We start from the raw sequence: 19,478 nt of genomic DNA on the forward strand, positions 1-19,478 counted from the left end.
AGCTGCCAGTTTGGGAGGCAGAGCCTTCAGTTATCAGGCCCCTCTCTGTGGAACCAGCTGCCAGTTTGAGAGGCAGAGCCTTCAGTTATCAGGCCCCTCTCTGTGGAACCAGCTGCCAGTTTGGGAGGCAGAGCCTTCAGTTATCAGGGCCCTCTCTGTGGAACCAGCTGCCAGTTTGGGAGGAAGAGCCTTCTGTTATCAGGCCCCTCTCTGTGGAACCAGCTGCCAGTTTGGGAGGCAGAGCCTTCAGTTATCAGTCCCCTCTCTGTGGAACCAGCTGCCAGTTTGGGAGGCAGAGCCTTCAGTTATCAGGCCCCTCTCTGAGGAACCAGCTGCCAGTTTGGCTTCAGGAAGCCTCTCTACCTGTAATATCAGGCTTCAGGGCCGCCTTAAATAAAAATCACTGCTGCTGTTCTCTGCTTCTCTGAAGTTGGCTCAAAGGGCTGGAAGATGACCGCCAGGAGACCGACGTGCACTACAACTCTCTGACCGGAGAAGGAAACTTCAACTGGCGCTTTGTGTACCCCATCAGCTACCTGCCGGCTGAGAAGGTAAAATAAAGCTGGTGAACAATGCTGCAAGAAACATGATCTTTACTCCAAGGAGCTCCAGAAAGACTGTGATGCAGCCAGGACATTTCCCTCTTACAGGTCATCGTGGTGAGGAAACGGGAGAGCATTCTCTCTCTGGATAAAACGGAACAGAAACTTCCTGCTATCCTTATCCTGCAGGTCTGGGACTTCGAGACGCTCTCCTCGGACGACTTCCTAGGTGGGTGTTTATCACTGCTCCACCACATGCATCTGTGTGTCTGTATATATGTGTTGGTCTCCGTCTGCAGGCACGCTAGAGTTGGACCTTCATGGATTCCCTCATGGAGCCAAAACAGCCAAGTCCTGTAAGGCGGACATGTTGGTAGACGTGAACGAGAGAATCTCCATCTTCCAGCAGAAGAGAGCGCGAGGCTGGTGGCCTTTTAGCAAGTCCGGAGAGCTGACGGTACGCACACACAAACGCAGCATGCTGCAGAGACCACCACACAAAGTCAGATACAGATCATCACTCACTCGTTGTTAAATCTTCAGGGGAAAGTGGAAGCAGAGTTCCATCTTATCACAGCCGAAGAAGCTGAAAAGAATCCTGTTGGCCGGGCGCGGAAGGAGCCAGATCCACTGCCGAAACCAAAGTAAGATCAAACACACAGAGAATAACTTGTATGTAAGTGTGTGTGTGTGTATATATATCTATATATATATATATATATATCTATATATATATATAAAAATATATATAAATACTATCGTATGTATGTTTGTATGAGTGTTTTTTCATACATTTGTAAATATACAAAAATACATACAAATGTATGAAAAAAAATGCGCAAACATGCAGAGAAATGTATGGAAAAACATTCATACAAACATACATACAAATGTATGAGAATAAAAAAATGATCCATGCATAAATAGTACATACGTGCATATATGTATAATCATACAAATAAAAACATATATGTGTATGTGTATATATATATATATATATATATACATATACATATACATACATACATATATGTACGTACATCTATGTTCATATATTTGTATATGTATGTAAATACATAGATTAACACATACGTAGCTACATATATATACATACACACACATGATTTCAAATCTAAGTGCATACATACACAAGTACATCAAAACACAATACCTAATGAGCACATACAGCTGATAAGTTGTATAAAAAAATACACATATAACACATATATATATATATAGTAATACTGTACAGAACTGACTTCCGACATGTGAAGGAGAATAAATAAATAGTTGGAATTGTAAATATGTCACCTCTCTGCCCTTCTCCACCTCCAGCCGTCCGGACACGTCCTTCTCGTGGTTTGTGAATCCTTTCAAGTGTTTCTTCCACTTGATTTGGCGAAGCTATAAGAAGTACATCATCATCGCACTGCTCCTGCTCATCACCGTACTCTTCCTCGCCTTGTTCTTCTACACTCTGCCAGGAGCCCTCTCTCAGAAGATTGTCAACGGAAAATAATAACAACCAACAGTTCTTAACTCTCCCTGTGTCTCACATGTTAGCAAAGTTATAAAGTTTAACTCTATTTGTACCTTCATGTTTTCTCTTTTAATGGAAACAGGGTGTATACAGGTATAAACAAGTTAAATTTAAGACCTTTTAATACCACTTCTAAATGAAATTTAAGACCAAACGTACGATGGAAATACCAAGTAAACACGCTGACAGTAAAACGGTAAAATGACGGTTGAGTTTAAGAACATCGGCTAAATGTGTGTCATGCGAAAAGATCACAAAAATGTCATCACTGTCCTAAATTCAATTTATTACAATATTTTCAGAACATTTAAGTCCCGTGAACAAATGCTTATAAAATCAAGTAAATATATATAAAAAAAAAATACTGTTCCTTTAGAGCAAAAAGAAAAATTACACAAATATTTAAGACCCATGCAATTTAATAAGGTCTTATTTTCAGGAAAATTGATTTACAACTTTTTAAGGACCCGCAGCCACCCTGTGGAAAACATCACCAGCCTTGTGTCGAAACAAACTGACGGGTTAGACACACATTTGTTTCGATAGATATTTAAAGTATGTCAACACTAGATTGATGAAACAGTTGAATTTACATTTCTGTCCCATTTGCATTGTAACTCATGTAAAGTGAAAGTTAAATCCAGGCAGGATTCACACAGATGTGTTCACTTTAAATGGCTCATTCTGAATCTGTTGCTTTGTTTGCTGTGGAGGTTTGAGAACTGTGTGACTCTCCAAACAAAGGGCCAGGCGCCAGCCAATTAAATCTTCTGACGGTCACGGGTCAAACCAGATTCCAAATCTCAGCCCCGCCCACATGTGAATCCTGCCAACGGTAAATGTTGATTCCAAACGCACAAACTGTATTTCAATATTAACCCAAAGAACAAAAGAACATTTCCAATAAACCATCTTGTAAAGAGTTGTCAGAATAAAAATTCAACGCAGTCCTTATTTTAGCTACTTTTATTATAACTGAGCAGATTGTTGGAATTCATGAGAAAGTCAGATTTCTGCTGTATGTATTGTAACTCCACAACAAAGTGCGCATATGTCCATATTAAAATAAGCTACATGCACACCAACAAAGAAAATAGACATCAATATTGAACCTGTACTGAATTATAACAACTTTACTGTCAGCTGCATTCAGGATTATTACAGTACGTTCCATACAAATGAGTTTTAGTCTTTTTATTGTGTCTGAAACGGGTTGTTTGAAGGTAAAAATGGTGCAGATGTGGGGCTGGATGTTTTCCTCCTGTCAGCACATGTGTGAGGGGATAAGGTGCTTGAAAGTCTGACCTGATGAAGGTGGAATGTTTCTGTTCACTGTAATAACTCTGCGTCTGTCAGCGAGATGCTCTGCTGGGGTGGGCTGACCTGGGGATAGGAGGACGAAGAGGACGTGACGGTGTGCTCATGTGGAGCCATGTGGGGGCCCTGCAGGATGAGGGGGGACGATGAGGAGGGCATGAGGGGCAGGATGGCAGAGATGCTGTTTGCCGACATGTTGCTGAGGAAGCTGACGGAGCTGATGGAGCGAGGAGCTGCTGAGGCGTCCCTCTGCTCGCTGCTGGAAGCTGAAACAAAAGAGGCAAACGATGGTTAGCATCACAACTTTCCACAAGAAGATTTCACTTCTGTGATTAAATCAGGGAGGAGTAACTTCCATGATACAGAGGGCCAACATTTTTTCAGCACTATCATTGGAGGGCCACATGACCACGCACTTCGAATAATTGGATATGAAAGACGCTACAAATGATTCTCAATAAGAACACGTTTATATGAATTTATATCTGTATGTTTATTGCACCAACTATTTTCTGCCTATAAATGCATTTTAACACGTCCTTAATAAGCCACAAAGACAAAACATTTGCTTAAAAAAAAGTGCAAAAAGGAATTTGAACTCCTTCATAACAAAGAACAAAACTGAAGAGGTACTCTTCTTCCCATTTTGGCTGAAAAATGCGATTTTCTCGGTCAAGTTTTCTCTTGTTGCCACTGCTAGTGGCTCTTGACTTTCCTATTCGCTGTTGCGAAAAGCGGCCCGGGCCCCGCTATTGTTTGCGTATGGCGCACCCTCCTTTTTTTTTTTAAAAATTATTAAATTATTATTGATCTATTTGCGGGCCGTACTGAGTGAGGACGAGGGCCGTGTGCGGCCCCCGGCCCGCCAGTTGCCCATCACTGGGTTAAGTGATGACATCCATCTAAATCTGAATGATTGAACATCAGCACTCACTGTCCCAGACCATCAATATTCTTCATCACATTTCAAGGAGGATATTTATGACTGAATATTGAAAATTTAAGAAATGACATCGAGTACAATTCCACTAATAAGCACTCGGCTCCGATGAACCCCCCCTTAAAAAAATTTAAATGATTAATTCCTTCATTAAAGAAGCATTTGGCCTCAAAGACACATTTTTGTGCACAATCAGGTTTCACATTAACGCTCCACCTTTAGCTTTGTGTCCAAATACGGTCACTTCTGGCTCGATGAAACCAAAGGAGCATGATGGAATCATCCAAAACATTCCTTCCTGCTACAGTCATGACCTAAAACTTCCTTAAATTCTTTGGAAAAAAACGACGACACTTAACGAGAATTTGCAGTCGTGAAACCACAGACGTTCAAAAAATATTCATCAAAAATTTGACTCATCGTTTTGTTTCACAGGTGCAAACTATACATAAAGTAAATAGAGATATAAGTAGGGCTGGGCGAGTTAACTCGTTGATTATTTAACGCTGATAAATACTTTATTGCGCATTTACGCTGTTTTTTTGGTTTTTCTTAAATTATTTTTGGGGCTTTTGTGCCTTTAATGGAAAGTTCAGAGAGTCAGGAAGCAGGGGGCCGAGAGAGGGGGAACAACATGCAGCACAGGGTCGTCCGATGTGGGACTCGAACCGGGGCCAGCTGCAGCGAGGACTATAGCCTCTGTACATGGGGCGCCTGCTCAGCCCACTACACCACGGACCCCCCCTGTTTTATTATTTATTTTATTATTTTAAAAATCTGTTGCTCACAGGCTTTTATTTTTTAAAAATCTGTTGCTCACAGGCTTTTATTTTGTAAAAGTCTGCTGCTCACAGGCTTTTATTCTGTAAAAGTCTGTTGCTGCTCACAGGCTTTTATTTTGTAAAAGTCTGCTGCTGTCTGCTGTGGAACAGGAAAAGAAAGTAATCGGCGGATCCACCAAACTTGAGAAGGGTGCGGAACTTTTACTCGGCCATTTTCATGTTAAAGTTCTTCCAGACGGCGGAGTCGACAGAACCAAAGTCATCTGTAAACACTGCCAAGTTGAATTGTCTTCTCAGCGTAGTAGTTCCAGTCTAAAATATCACTTAAAGGCAAAACACACAACTGATAGCAGCAAGTCATTCAAGGAAACAGACAGTGGAGCGAGGCTTCTACATAAAAACTACAGAAAGATGCTGATGTTAAAAGTGTGTTTGCACAACAAATGTTATGGCACTTTCATTCATATGGCAGCACATTTAAAATAAAGCTAAATGCTAAAAGCTATACACTACTTTTGGATTCATTTTTGGATTCTGCGTACAAATGTGATTAATCGTGATTAATCAGGGAAATCATGTGATTAATTAGATTAAACATTTTAATCGTTGCCCAGCCCTGGTTATAATATTACTTAATGCTGAAAGCTGATGATGAACAAAGTAAAAAATGATGACATATCGGCCTCTTTGTTCCATGTGGGGAATATTTCCACCTGCAGTAACTCAGTTAAACGGCCATGCTGATGTTCAGCAAACATCCTCTCATCGTCTTACTGAGCTTTGAGCTGGAAACAAAACACTTTAAAGAGATCTCATCTTACCACAAGGTGCTCTGAGCTGCTGCTGCTGCTGCTGCTGACTGCTGGCTGGGAAACCAGCTGTAGAAAGCCCTGCAGCGCCTCCGTGAGTCTGGAAGAGAACAAGACAGAAATGATGTTACCATCAACTCTGCTGCAGCATGAATAAAGCTGAGCTGAATGAACACATTGGTCCTTCTGTGAAGTATTACATGGGAAGAATCTGTTAATAAACAGCGTTTCTCATTCAGAAACGACCTACAGCTCTGAGATAATGAGACAAAAATTAAAGAAGTGAAGCGAAACCGGCTGCTGTTGGTGAAGGATGGACACAAAAATGAGACCTTATTAACGTCACAGAGAGGCAAACATGTCAAACCTGAAAACATCAGTTTCCCACAGACAGGTGGCTGTAAAAGAGTGAGAATAAGAATAAAAAAGCACTTTTCTCTCCGAGGAAGGGACAGAATGAGTTAGACAGATGTTCACAAAAACATCTGGTATCTATTTAACGCCTTTAATAATACAAAATGTGTGACAAATGTATCAAAGGCTTCTCAAAAAAGGAAAGTTTAATAAGGGATTTGAATTAAGTTGGTGTACCTGACTGAAAATCCTGATCTCCCTTTGTAACAAACTGACCTGGGAACACTTAGCAGGATCGTAGTGAACAAACCAGCTCAGTAGCTCTAAGATGAGTTCGTGTCCATGTAAAGGTTCCAGTATGAACAGGGGTGATGTGTTCACGCCCTGTTGTTACAGTCACGAGTCGCTGCAGCGTTTTCAATCAGCTGGAGAAATGACCCGATTATTTTAGAATTTCTGAAGCTGGAAAAACGAGACTGAACAACATGTTTGACTTCAGCATCCAGACTGAGGTTAGTGTTAAGTATTAGCCACCGTTAGATGAGCAAAGCTGTTGGGATCTATGAGTTTTATCAGCATGTAGAGCTCAGTGTCTTCAGCGTAAAAAAGGTCAACAGAGAACAGAAGAGGGCCAAGGACTGAGCCCTGTGGTACACCACAGGTTGGCTGAGCCACTGAGCAAGTTATTCAGAATGACTGAAACGGTTTGATTAAACCGATATGAGTGTAAGAAACTACGAGCAGAGTCCATTTTGGCTTCGGTCTGCACGGTTTGCACAGCAGGCAGTGATACGAAGGGAGAGAAAATAGGGCCAAGAGATTGTGAGGTCTGACTTTTTCCTGGAGAACCATTTTGTGATGCAAATGTATTACTCTGTTGAACGCATATTGTTTTGAGAAGCAAAACGCTTTATTTTTAAACCCCAGCCAACTAGAGCCTCGTTTCCACTATGCAGTCCGGTACGGGTCGGGTCTCTGTGGGGTCAGCTTGCGTTCCCACTGTACAAAGGGGACCCTCAGGGGTGGGCGGAGCCGAAGCGTAAACGGCAAATAACAAATGACATCCATAATGTGGAACCACCTCCCAGCTTCTTCAGCTTAATGCCACACCGGCTCGCGGTCCGGTTGAAACCGCTCTCTGACATTTCTGCGGCGGTCAGCTGGAAAACTTTTCAGCTGCCGCTGCACAGCCTCCTCACCAACACCGGAGAGCAGAGCCTGGAACCGGTCCTGTGGGCTCGGTACCCCAAGCAGAAGGGTTACAGACATGGTAACCATGGGTTCCATGGTAACGGGTTCCATGGTAACGGGTTCCATGGGACCGGTACGCTTTGGTGGTAGTGGAAACACTGAAATAAGAGAACCGTTCCGACCCGACCCGTACCGGACTGCATAGTGGAAACACGCCATAGCCGGACTACCTTCGTCAACGCCAAAACTCTGCTCACAGGACGCAGCAGGGGGCAAGTCAAATTTAATAAATGATTTTGCTGGTATGGGATGTCGTACAGCTTCATGTCTAAAAAGACGAACTATCCCTTTAAGCAACAGAGTAAACCGGTCACCGACCTGAGCTTGGTTCAGACAGGCCTGGAGTTTCCTCCTCGCCCTCCACCTGGCCACCCTCAGTCTGGTCTTCTCTCGGCGTTCGCGCACCTTCAACACAACATCCTGATCAGAACCCGTCGTTATTACCTCGTGTTCTCAGCACGTTAACAGAGACTCACCGGGTCTGTTAACAGAGACTCACCAGGTCTGTTAACAGAGACTCACCAGGTCTGCCAGCAGCGGCTGAGGCAGCGCTTTCTCCAGCTCCCTGCGCCTGTTCAGGTTTCGCCGCCGCAGCTCGTTCCTGCGCAGCTTGAATTCCTCATAGAGGCTGAGGTCTTTGGGCCAGGTCCGCACCACCTGGTGGGGCGCAACGCCGGGTGGCAAGGCTGCGCTGGAGACCAGGGAGGCAGCAAACTGAGGCGGTGCATCTGAGAAACATACGCAGAGAATTCTTTTAATAAAACTGGCCATTTCCTCCATGATCCAAGACCATCATTACTCGACATGTGTCCACGTTTAAACATGCAGCTGTGGCTCAAAGCTGCTCATCGGTCGACTCCATTGTTGTTAAGAATTTCCACCAGGAGCATGATGGGAAATAATGTGAGAAAATTTTAAGTAAAACCAAAGATTTTACAGAGACTTTGTGTTCAATCAACGGGGCAGAAGATGTCAGCTGACACAGCTTATGAAGACTGAAATTTATAGTCACGTTAAATATAAAGTTCAAAGGTTTTAACGACTTAAATACTTATATATATATATATATATATATATATATATATATATATATATATATATATATATATGTTAAAGGTTAAAGGTCACCCCGAGGTCAGAAACCCAAGGGCTACATTGGTTCTGCACTGAACTGAACTGAAAGGAGGTGTACTTTCTTTAGCCTTTAGCTGTTTATTTTCCCACCAAAGAGTCATTTTCATGCCCCACCTTCACACAGATCTACTCACAGCTGCTCGGTCCCGCTGAGCTGAAAGCTGAATTTGGGTTCATCTGACTCGCTGGAGGTCTCAACCTCTCCGTCACCGACCTTTGAGCCTGGAGGAACGGGTAAAAAACATTTATTCTCCTCAGTTTGGGAGGCTCAGAGTAGTTGTGCATCACTTTTCCAGAACAACTTTCTCTCCAGCAGCTGCACAAATAAGCACTGGCACATCTTTCCCTGTTTGACTGATGATTGTTGCAAGAAAACTTATATCACATCCTTCAGTTTTCTATCTCTATACATCAATATGATCTAAAACATCACATTTGAAAATTTTCATTCAGAGTAGAACAAATAAGACAAATATTCTACACGGTCAATAAATGATTGAATTGATTAAATTGGGGAACAATGACCCAAATGTACATATCTGTGAGTGATCAATGAATATGAGCCTTTTCTTTGGCAGAATGACTTCGTCTTTGATGCATTTCTTTCTAAGTTTACTCCAGACAGATGATACAACCACCATGTTTCATAGGTGGGATGAAAAGTTTAAATTTAAACTGTTCAGTGGACCGAGTATTAAAAGGTTTGCTAAAATCCTGTTGATGGGTCACTCGTGTGGATAAAAGTAACGACAGTAAAGAAATCTGAACTGAGCTCAAAACTGATTTTTGTTAAACAAAATAACACTTTACGCTCATTCAGTGGGGTCACATGGCACTGAAAGGATCGGATTATTGGCTAAATTACAATCAGACTGAGTTATTAAGTGCATGTAGACACCTTAATCTGACTAAGAATTGGATCGGAGGGATTCAGACCCCGAGATAACTGGGTTGAAAGTCACTCTAAACCTGCTTGTAGACGCTGAAGCACGTGGTGAATCAGACTTTAAGTTCTGCGCATGCTCCAGATGTTTTCCCGGAAGTCAAAGGAGACGATATTCCTGTTGTTGTCGCCGTCAGAAAGAAACAAACAACGCGATGGAGAATGCTCCGTTGGGCATCGAGTTTGTGCAACAAGCAGCTCATCACAGAGCAAATGTAGAGGGACGTAGCTTCATCTGGCTCTGCGTTCTCCATCTTTCTCCAATGCCTGAGTTTGTTGTTGTTGTTGGTGGTGAAGAGGTCAACAGGAAGTGGCTCTATTAGCAACAGCTGGAATGGGTACAGCGCCACCTATCATACCGGGGTATGACACGCTTTGTGCCTCTGATCCCATTCATTCACCGCCATATATCCAAGGAGAATTACCCTTAATAACTCAGTCTGACTGTATTTTAACCAATAATCTGATCCTTTCAGGGCCATGTGACCCCACTGAGTGTGTATTCCGACCTCACCTCTGACTCAGGAGGACGGCCCTGCTGCACCTGGCAGTCCAGCACCAGGGTGGCCGTCACCTCCTGCTCCTCCTCCGGCTCCTCTTTGATGCAGATCAACTCCTCCTCCTCCTCCTGATGCCGGGACTGGACCTCCTGCTTCACCTGCAGACCGACAGGATGTGTTTAAAGTTACTGCTGAAGCTGCCAAAGTCCCATCTGAGACCAACAATGTCTGGTTTTAGTTTACTCGTAAAAAGAAATTACATCCAATTGCTTTTGTTGAACCATTTGTGTGCAACTTAAATAATGGCTGTTCCAAACAGCATACTTCTCCTACTACTCCTACTAACTTTTTGAGTTAGTATGCGAGTTTGAGTATGCGAGAAGTTCCCGGATGCATACTAGATTCTCTGAAATGTTGGGTATGCATCATGAGGTTACTACTCATACTCAAACTACCCAAGATGCAACGTAACGTGACGTCGCAGATCGTCATTTCCTGCCAAATCGGCAGTTTCAAGCTAGCTACAACGAGGGTAGGTTCACTTCCTGTTTTCAAAACAAAAGCACCAATTGTATGGTAATGGCTTTCCCTATGATAAAAGGCAACGGGTATTTTATTTTGTGAAAATAACAGGAAGTGCGTTGCTCACTGCGGCTAGCTTTAGTAGCGCCGAATTCGTGGGAACAAAATTGTAAATAGCCGGTATTTTGTCAGGTTTTCAACACGTTGGGGATCTAAACGACTACTTTCTCACCTGAAAATGTTTCAAATGTTGCTAAAGTTTACAGAGTTTATAGCTTAAGGGAAATCAGCTTCAGGCCGGCTGATTTCGGCTCGGGCAGGAGCGAAATGCATTGTGGGTAAATGCTCTGCATACTGTCTGATCGATGAGTATGTGGTATGTGGTTTCGAACACAGCCCATGTCATCTTGTTTGAATCCATTCAGTTGTATTTAGCCTGAGTAGTTCTTTGTGGTGTGCATGTTCTTTAGCCCGCTCCACTTCGCTCGTCACTCAGCTGATTCCACGAAGTTTGACTTGAGCACACGTTGATGTGGAGCTGAGGCGCTCGCAGGAGTTGGATCCATAATGTGCAACAGATGAGTGAAGAAGGGCTTTACTACTATTTATTAACAGTCACTGTAACGTGTAAATTTAGCTGGTCATGCAGATTAAAGGGACAGTTCGCCTCTTTTGACATGAAGCTGTATGACATCCCATATCAGCAACATCATTTCTGAACATCTTCTTACCCCCTGCTGCGTCTCTGCTCACAGGACACACAATCACTATAATCACATGTGGGTGGTCATAATGTTATGGCTGACCGGTGTTTGGCTACTAAATCCATGTGTCGTCACCTCTAAAGCTGAAGAGGGCAGCATGGAGCTGTCAGCCTGGGGGGAGACATGTGGGGACAGTGAGACGGACACCGAGCGCTGCCCTGCATCCACACCCAGGGGCTGAAAATGGGGCGGGGCCACAGCAGCGTCCACGCCGACCGCCGGCGCCCGCATGCTGACGCTCCACTTGCACCCGTCCTGCTGATCGACATCTCTCCTCTGAGCTGCGTCACGCTGCGTCGGACAAAACAAGACTGCAGAAAGGTTGCTGTTTAGCTACGGTGGAGATTACAGGACAAAAATGAAAGTTCAGACCATTAAAAACGCAGCGAGACAGCAGGAAAATATTCAGACACATGTCACAACCCCCAGAAACAAACCCTGAGAAGAGCCTTCAGTTATCAGGCCCCTCTCTGTGGAACCAGCTGCCAGTTTGGGAGGTAGAGCCTTCAGTTATCAGGCCCCTCTCTGTGGAACCAGCTGCCAGTTTGGGAGGCAGAGCCTTCAGTTATCAGGCCCCTCTCTGTGGAACCAGCTGCCAGTTTGGGAGGCAGAGCCTTCAGTTATCAGGCCCCTCTCTGTGGAACCAGCTGCCAGTTTGGGAGGCAGAGCCTTCAGTTATCAGGCCCCTCTCTGTGGGACCAGCTGCCAGTTTGGGAGGCAGAGCCTTCAGTTATCAGGCCCCTCTCTGTGGAACCAGCTGCCAGTTTGGGAGGCAGAGCCTTCAGTTATCAGGCCCCTCTCTGTGGGACCAGCTGCCAGTTTGGGAGGCAGAGCCTTCAGTTATCAGGCTCCTCTCTGTGGCACCAGCTGCCAGTTTGGGAGGCAGAGCCTTCAGTTATCAGGCCCCTCTCTGTGGAACCAGCTGCCAGTTTGGGAGGCAGATCCTTCAGTTATCAGGCCCCTCTCTGTGGGACCAGCTGCCAGTTTGGGAGGCAGAGCCTTCAGTTATCAGGCCCCTCTCTGTGGAACCAGCTGCCAGTTTGGGAGGCAGAGCCTTCAGTTATCAGGCTCCTCTCTGAGGAACCAGCTGCCAGTTTGGCTGACATCGTTAAAATGCCTTCGGACGACATTGTTGTAATTTTGCGCTTTATAAATAAAACTGAATTGAATCTGTGAAGGAAGGTTGTGTACAGGTGAGTGTACCTGGAGGTTTTGACAGGTGACCATGTCGTGTATTTTACGGCTGTCACAGTGCGCACACACATGCACACACACACGTGCACACACACCTGTACACGGGCTGCTGTCCACAGGATCTGCTGGTGCGTTGACAGCGAGCGTGACGGGCAGCAGCAGGTCTGAGGAGGAGCCGGCCACGTCTGAAGGACAGCGCACTCTGACCGCTCGCCTGCTCGGGCTCTTTGAAGAGGTGCATTCTGGGACTACAAACACAGGACGCAGTGTGAGTTGATGAAGAGGAGAGCAGGCGTTAGACAGCTCACCGCTCCTTACCTTCATTGCTGCTCATCAGCACTCCCCCGGCGGCCCTCTGAGCAGACAGGGAGGGCTCGGCGGGGGGGGCGCCGGCCTCGCCTCTCTGCATCCTGCTGAGGCCCGGCGGGTGGATGCGCACCAGAGTGGAGGTGGAGGCCCTCTGCTGCAGCTCCTCCTCCACCCCCTGTCTGTAGTACTTGAGCTTCAGCTCGGTGTAGCGCAGCTTTGCTCGGACGTTGTCGTTCTCCTTCTCTTTCAGGGTCTTCTCCCTTTGCAGCGCCACCACCTCCCTCTTCATCATCACCAGCTGAGCTTTCAGCTCCTCAAACTTCACTCCGACCACTTTGAGCATCTCGGCCAACACCGTCTCCACCGCTACGTTCACCGCCCGCTCCACCACGGTGCCCATCTGGCCCCGAATCAGCGACACAGCAATGCTGACATCCATTACATGAAACCTCTGGTCCGATAAGCTGGAGACGGTCGTTCACACAGACCTACAGAAACAACAACAGTTCAGTAAACTCATCCAGAGAGTTAGAAGCTCCATAATCCTCCTGGAAAAATCAAGCAGATATTACTTTTAGTGGCATGTTGAAGCTGGAGAAGATATTTAAGACCTGAGGGTCTGCTGGTTATCTCACAGAATTTGATGAAACTAAACTTGCCTTTGCATCAAACTGTTGAAAACTCCTCCTGATCCAGCCTCGTTTCTTTCCCGTGTCCTTCCAAGCAGCCTGCCTCATATTCTGCGTTTATATTAATGTTTTTCTGGATCAGGACTTTCAGAGTACCGTGTTCTTCAATTTTTATCGTAACCTTCATGTGACCAATGTTACTTATTTTACTGACTTCATCTTTCAGAGTCTGCTCTCCCGTTTTAAAACATAAGCCCCGAGAGAGAGCGGCACTTTTTCTTACAAAGACTAAATAAAACCGTTCAACGGGCAGATCTGTTGGAGGCTGGAATCATCCAATCAGCTTCTGAAAGCTTAGTGTCGCTGTCCAATCTTTAACACGCCTTTTGTTGCTTTATTAAACTGTTAGCCCGATTCTTTCATTGGAAGCCCAAGAACAAACGGGAGAAATCTTAAAGCAAATAAAGTATTTATCGTTGGCAGAGCTCTTAGATCCAAGGACTCAGGTCAGCTGGTCCAGTCCAGAGTCCAGACTAAACATGGAGAAGCAGCATTTAGCTGTTATGCTGCAAACAAGTGGAACAAACTGCCAGTGGAGATTAAACTTTCACCAAATGGAGACATTTTTAAATCCAGGTTAAAAACATTTCTGTTCTCATGTGTCTATGCATGAAATCTGCACGATATCTTTGAACTTATCTGGACTGTTGCTGGTTTTTAAATTCATTTAAATTAAATTATTTGTTTCTCTTTATGTTCTTTTATGTATTTTTAATGCTTCTTACACTCCCTGCTGCAATGCTTTTATTTTATGTAAAGCACTTTGAATTGTTTTGTGCATGAAATGTGCTATATAAATAAATTTGATTTAATTTGATTGGTCACGGGTAAAGTATGGCAGCGCTGGACAAATTCATTTTCTTCACATTTATCTCACAGAGGTTGTACTTACATGTGACCGAGTATAATTGGCCAGTTATTAGTGACACAACCAGTCCTCGTGTGTGTGTGTGTGTGTGTGTGTGTGTGTGTGTGTGTGTGTGTGAGTGTTGTTTCAGGCGTGTATCTAATGTAACAGACCTATCTGACAAGATAGAGAAGCTTCATCTGACCCAGTTATGCCATCTTAGAGTCTCGGACCATTCAAGGACATACATTGCATAGTATGAGCAGAGGGGACAAGTACAAAATAGGAACATAGATTATTCAGAAACATACAAAATGTAGAAGAACAAAGCGAATTATAACAAAGTTTACTGTTACTTTAATGCTCAGGTTACTGTCATCTATCACTCATGCAGCTTAGCACCTCAACCAAACCCTGGAGTCAGTAAACAAACTCAACTATACGGTGACATCCTGGTGTTATTCCAACACTAACGCCAGCTGAGCAGAGGATGGCTTAAAAACTAACTCAGCCTATTGGGAGCTTATTTCTGCCTCTGCTCATCACTGCAGCTGACGACAGAAGCACGTTAAAGGCAAACTACAGACGATGTAAACACTTTACTCACCGTTTACGCTAGCCGTTAGCTAGCTAGCTAGCGTCCGCCTTGGCTGAGAGAATCTCGTAACAGGAAGTTAAAACAAAGCTCTAACGGCAGTTTTACCCTAAAGGCGTAAAATACTCCGTCACAAATATCAAACTATTTGTTTGATAATATATCAGACCGCTAGCTGCCTCCTTTTCTAAAATATTGCTAAAGGCATTTCAGGCTTTGGGTCATTGTAGCGTCACAAGTGAAATGTTTCCGAGGTCAAGGTAAAAAAAACTGTCATTTGTTCTTCTTCTTCTTGTAATTTATTGGCGGTTAGCATCCGTAATGTTGCATTACCGCCACCAACGGTACAATTATGTAACTGCGGGTGTGGAGCGTCGACGAAGGAGTGACAAAATCAAATAAAAAATAAATAAATAAAAAGAAAATAAATAGACAAATAAATAAACAATTCACTAAATAAAAAAATAAACTAAATCCTTTCAAAAAGTCCTGTAGTCTTTAAGAAATTAAACACAAATCTCCAAGCTGAGGGCTTCTCCGCTGTTACACTGGTTTCTATGCGTTTCAGACTCGCCCCCTATCGGTTTGGCGGAATAACGACACAGTAAAAAAAAAAAATAAAAATCAGAATAATTAATAAAAACCTACTTTTTAAAACTCTTTTTTTCAAATCTTAGAAGTCTAATCTTTTCCCCCATTTGTGTTTAATTAATTGTGAAACTGCTGGCAGGCTGGCGGACTTCCAATTAACGGCAAAAAGGACTTCAGAAGTGCACGTGAGTTTATGACAGTTCCAATTGCTGCACGGCAACGTCAAGTGGAACAGTTGACGTAAACATGTGGAGAGTTCAGTAGCCGAAAAAAAGGTACAACAAAACACTTTTCATGTATTAGTTAATATGTTATCATAGTAATCCTGTGATTTATAACGACTTTGTGCTTTAACTCTCGTTTCGGAGAACTTAGCTCGGTTCTACACCATCGAGTCTCCAGCTTGAGATGCTGATGATAACGGCATAGACGATGTGACACAAAAGTGTCAAACCTGAAGTTTAAATGTCAATATTTTTAGGATAATTTCCGGGACAAACTACATATTCTCTTCGCCGAATATTTCAGAAGACACCGAGTCTTGCTGTGAAACGTCAGTACCTGGCGGAGCTCAACGGTGTGGCTTATTTGGACAGAATTGTGTGTTTTTTGTTCGGGGTTTGGTGTGTGTGACGTCACCAAGTTAAAATATCCACATTGCTTTTGTTTTCTGTGCAGCAGTTACGTCCTAATTATGTTGAACGTAACTTGCTGATGTTTCTGTGTAAGAAGCTGCTTGTAGGCTGTTTTTTCTGGTTTATTTAAAAAAAAAAATTTTTTCTAGTTGATAGTGTGTTAAAACCACCCCAGCATCCTCCTCACAGCTCCTCCTGCAGCCTCCAGGTGACTTTTAGGGAACTGAGACGTCCTTCAGAATATTTCTTTGAATCCCACACAGGAAGACGGAGGAGGAGGCTCAGATTAGATAAATAAAATGAAGGTGGTGCAAATGGGGGAGCTGAGAGGAACTCCTCTGCAGTTTGAAAATTTCTGATTCATTGATTTGGCGCCCTCTGGTGGCAGATGTGGGAATCTTGTAATCAACAGGTGGAGAAAGATGGGAAGAAAACTAGTTAATCACACTTTGAGCTGTAAAGCACAGAAGAAATGTACTTCAACCCGACTTCTGAATTAAAATAAAAGATTTAATTATTTTACTATTTTTACCTGGAATGTTATGAGATGTTCTCTCCAGAGTCTTGGTTTGAGACACAATGAAACTTCCTCAGTTGATTACTTATACAAGTATGAAAAAAAAATGTATTACAAGTTTTAGATATTTGTATGTTTAATTTTGCAAATTAGGCATTATCTCATTAAATATGCACACATTTGCATATATTTCCGTTAGATAGATCTGAACATGTGATAAAGCCAGGTGCAAAATTCCTTTTTCATTTTGTTTACACACAAAATGAAAAGTAAATTTCAGAGGGATTTCAGGATATCTGCTTTCATTTCCTAGGAAATCAAAATATACTGCCCATAGCCTAAAAAACATCAATTTTTGCCATATTATTTTATTATAATGTTCATAAATCAGGCCAGGAATGATTTATCAACAAGTCCTTCTGTAAATATCTTCAGAATACTGCTAAGTGTATAACTGGAAAGTTTGGTGTTAGTAGGTGCTCCATAGGCTGAGATATTGATAAAGGGAAATTACAAAAAACTGATTTTGAGAAAACGGCATTTAAAGATTTAAATAGGGGAATTCATTTTGATAAATTTGGGCGAAACGTACTGCCGCGATTAAACAAAATGTGATGAAATAAACATTTTAATTTATGTTTTGAAATGACACATATTGAAGGAGTACAATGGCCCAAAATCTAAAAATTGACCACTGCATGAAAAATCCCTGTTTTTGCCGGCCGTGTCTCGCCTTAAAACATCAAATGTTGGTATTTTTGGTCAAAAAGCATTAAATCTGCTCTTTAGATAAATGCTGCTTGTCCCTGTGTGTTCGCAGATGGAGAACTACAGTAAAGCTCGGACCGTGGAGCAGCCGCCGCCGTGTCCGTTCACCGGCCTCTCCGCTGACACGCCCGAGGTCCGCGTCAAAGATGGAAGCAAGATCCGCAACCTGCTGCGCTTCGCCCTGAGCCGCATGGAGGCCAAAGAGGCCAAAGCCCGGGGAGCCGAGGAGGAGGAAGGAGACGCGGAGGGGCAGCGGGAAGCGCCGGGCCGGCCGCTCTGCAGGCAGATGGTCTTCACTGCGAGCGGTAAAGGCGTTTCCAAGGCCATCACGTGTGCCGAGATCGTGAAGCGGCGCCTGAAGGGGCTCCACCAGCTGACCCGGCTGCTGTACAGCACCGTGGTGGAGGTGTGGGAGCCGCTGGAGCCCGCCGCCGGCCTGGACAGCCTGACCGTGAGCAGGAAGCTGCCCGCCGTCTGGATCCTCCTCTCCAGGGAGCCGCTGGACGGCAGCCAGCCGGGATACCAGGCGCCCGGGCGCTACGACACCCTGTGGGCGCAGGCCGCCGGCAGGGAGGAGGGCGGAGGCCTGGGCGGCCCGAGACCCGGGCACAGGAGGAAGAGAGGAGGAGGAGGCGGAGGAGGCGGCGGAGGAGGAGGAGGCAGAGGGAAGGCGCCCGGCCGGCAGAGTGGGCGCCCCAGAGACCCGGCGAAAGGACAGAGCTGACGAGGATGAGTGAAACGAGTGCACCCTTTAAACTGGTTCCAGTTCATTTCAGTGTGAACAGACTGGAAACCCGCTGCTGAGGGAGACTGACTCGGCTGTTTTTGTTTAAACCCGGGTAATTACGTGACTTTAAAGGTTTACAGCCTGAGCCCCGCCTCAGCTGGGTCTCACTGACTGTTTCCATGTTAGCTGATGTATGAAAGCTGACTGTTGTGTAGGAAAATGTTTCTCAGCCAGCAGCATCAGGATGGGAAATAAAAGTTTCTGTTTCACTTTACGTCTCTGAGGCCGATACAAAGATCCTCCCCGAGCTTTGCCCTCGTTTTCATCAACATCTTCTAAAAACCACGATATGTGCACGGAGGGGGACGTGGTGTGAAAAGTGCACGTGTTGCATCGGGTTTGAAAGGTGGGGAGCAAACTGTTAACTTCTGTCCTCGATGCAGCATTTTATCTCCAGGAGTCAGCTGAGTGCTGCACATCTTAAGTTAAATAAATAAAGAGAATTCCTTTATTTGACTTAAATCGTGTTGAAGTTTCTCTGAAAAAGCCAAAGTTTATTACATTCATCAGTCTGTGATGTTTTTACTGGTGTTTTAAAGTTAAACCATGGTGTGCAGTGTGTCCTTAAAACATTTGAGGAAACTGGACAAGTGGAGGACAGAAGAAGAAGTGTCAGGCCTAAAGAACTATCTCCAGCAGATGAACAGGATCTGAAAGTGATGTCCTTAAGAAAGAGGAAAACATCCAGCAAAGACCTGACACAGGAGCTGAGAGATGCATCTGGACCTTCAGCTGATCCATCTGCTGTTGGCCCAAGCCTCATCAGAAATGGGCTCCATGGAAGGGTGGCTGTCAGGAAGCCGTTCTTAAAGGAACACTGTGTAATTTCTTCCCCCATCTAGTGGTGCAATTTTATTTTGCAAAGTCGAATGAATTTGCTCTCTAGCGCCTCGCGTTTTCAAATGTGCGTTGCAACTTGTTGAACTACGGCAGGCGGTATGTGTCAAGATTCTCTTTTTCGCTTTTTTGGCGATGAGGATCCCTTCTCCTGTGGCGTGGCAGAACTACGGTTTTCCATTGCGAACAAAAGTGCAGGCTGTTCAGGCTGGTTTATACCAGAGAATGTGTAATGGCGTAGACTGGCTCTGTTTTTACCTGCGTGCAAACGTGACGTCAAAATGACGTCATTTCCGCTTGCAGGCCTGGCG

General features: G+C 44.3%; 2 protein-coding genes and 1 long non-coding RNA gene across 5 annotated transcripts in view; 2 read left to right on the forward strand and 1 right to left on the reverse strand.

The window, feature by feature from the left end:
• The window catches only part of fer1l6 (fer-1 like family member 6), a 47,928-nt gene extending 44,664 nt beyond the window's left edge, over positions 1–3,264 (forward strand). For all 3 annotated transcript variants that reach the window (XM_075480310.1, XM_075480312.1, XM_075480311.1), the window contains exons 41-45: positions 431–551; positions 651–771; positions 842–999; positions 1,086–1,186; positions 1,878–3,264. In XM_075480310.1, coding sequence (XP_075336425.1) covers positions 431–551; positions 651–771; positions 842–999; positions 1,086–1,186; positions 1,878–2,061 — 685 coding nt within the window. In that variant the 3' untranslated portion in view covers positions 2,062–3,264. The remainder of the gene's footprint in view (positions 1–430; positions 552–650; positions 772–841; positions 1,000–1,085; positions 1,187–1,877) is intronic.
• LOC142396989 (uncharacterized) lies at positions 2,348–5,973 on the reverse strand. Its single transcript, XR_012772569.1, has 2 exons — positions 5,943–5,973; positions 2,348–3,665 (listed from the first exon to the last, which is right to left on the reverse strand). It is a non-coding gene; the product is annotated as an uncharacterized LOC142396989 (long non-coding RNA).
• A 9,858-nt stretch (positions 5,974–15,831) lies between these two features.
• Positions 15,832–18,539, forward strand: rpp25l (ribonuclease P/MRP 25 subunit-like). Its single transcript, XM_075478821.1, has 2 exons — positions 15,832–15,898; positions 17,596–18,539. Exon 2 carries the CDS (start codon positions 17,596–17,598, stop codon positions 18,265–18,267), a length of 672 nt encoding a protein of 223 aa, XP_075334936.1. The 5' UTR covers positions 15,832–15,898; the 3' UTR covers positions 18,268–18,539.
• Positions 18,540–19,478: the final 939 nt, after the last annotated feature.

Source organism: Odontesthes bonariensis, chromosome 12 (genome assembly GCF_027942865.1).
Source record: "Odontesthes bonariensis isolate fOdoBon6 chromosome 12, fOdoBon6.hap1, whole genome shotgun sequence".
In the NCBI taxonomy this organism is placed as follows: Eukaryota; Metazoa; Chordata; class Actinopteri; order Atheriniformes; family Atherinopsidae; genus Odontesthes; species Odontesthes bonariensis.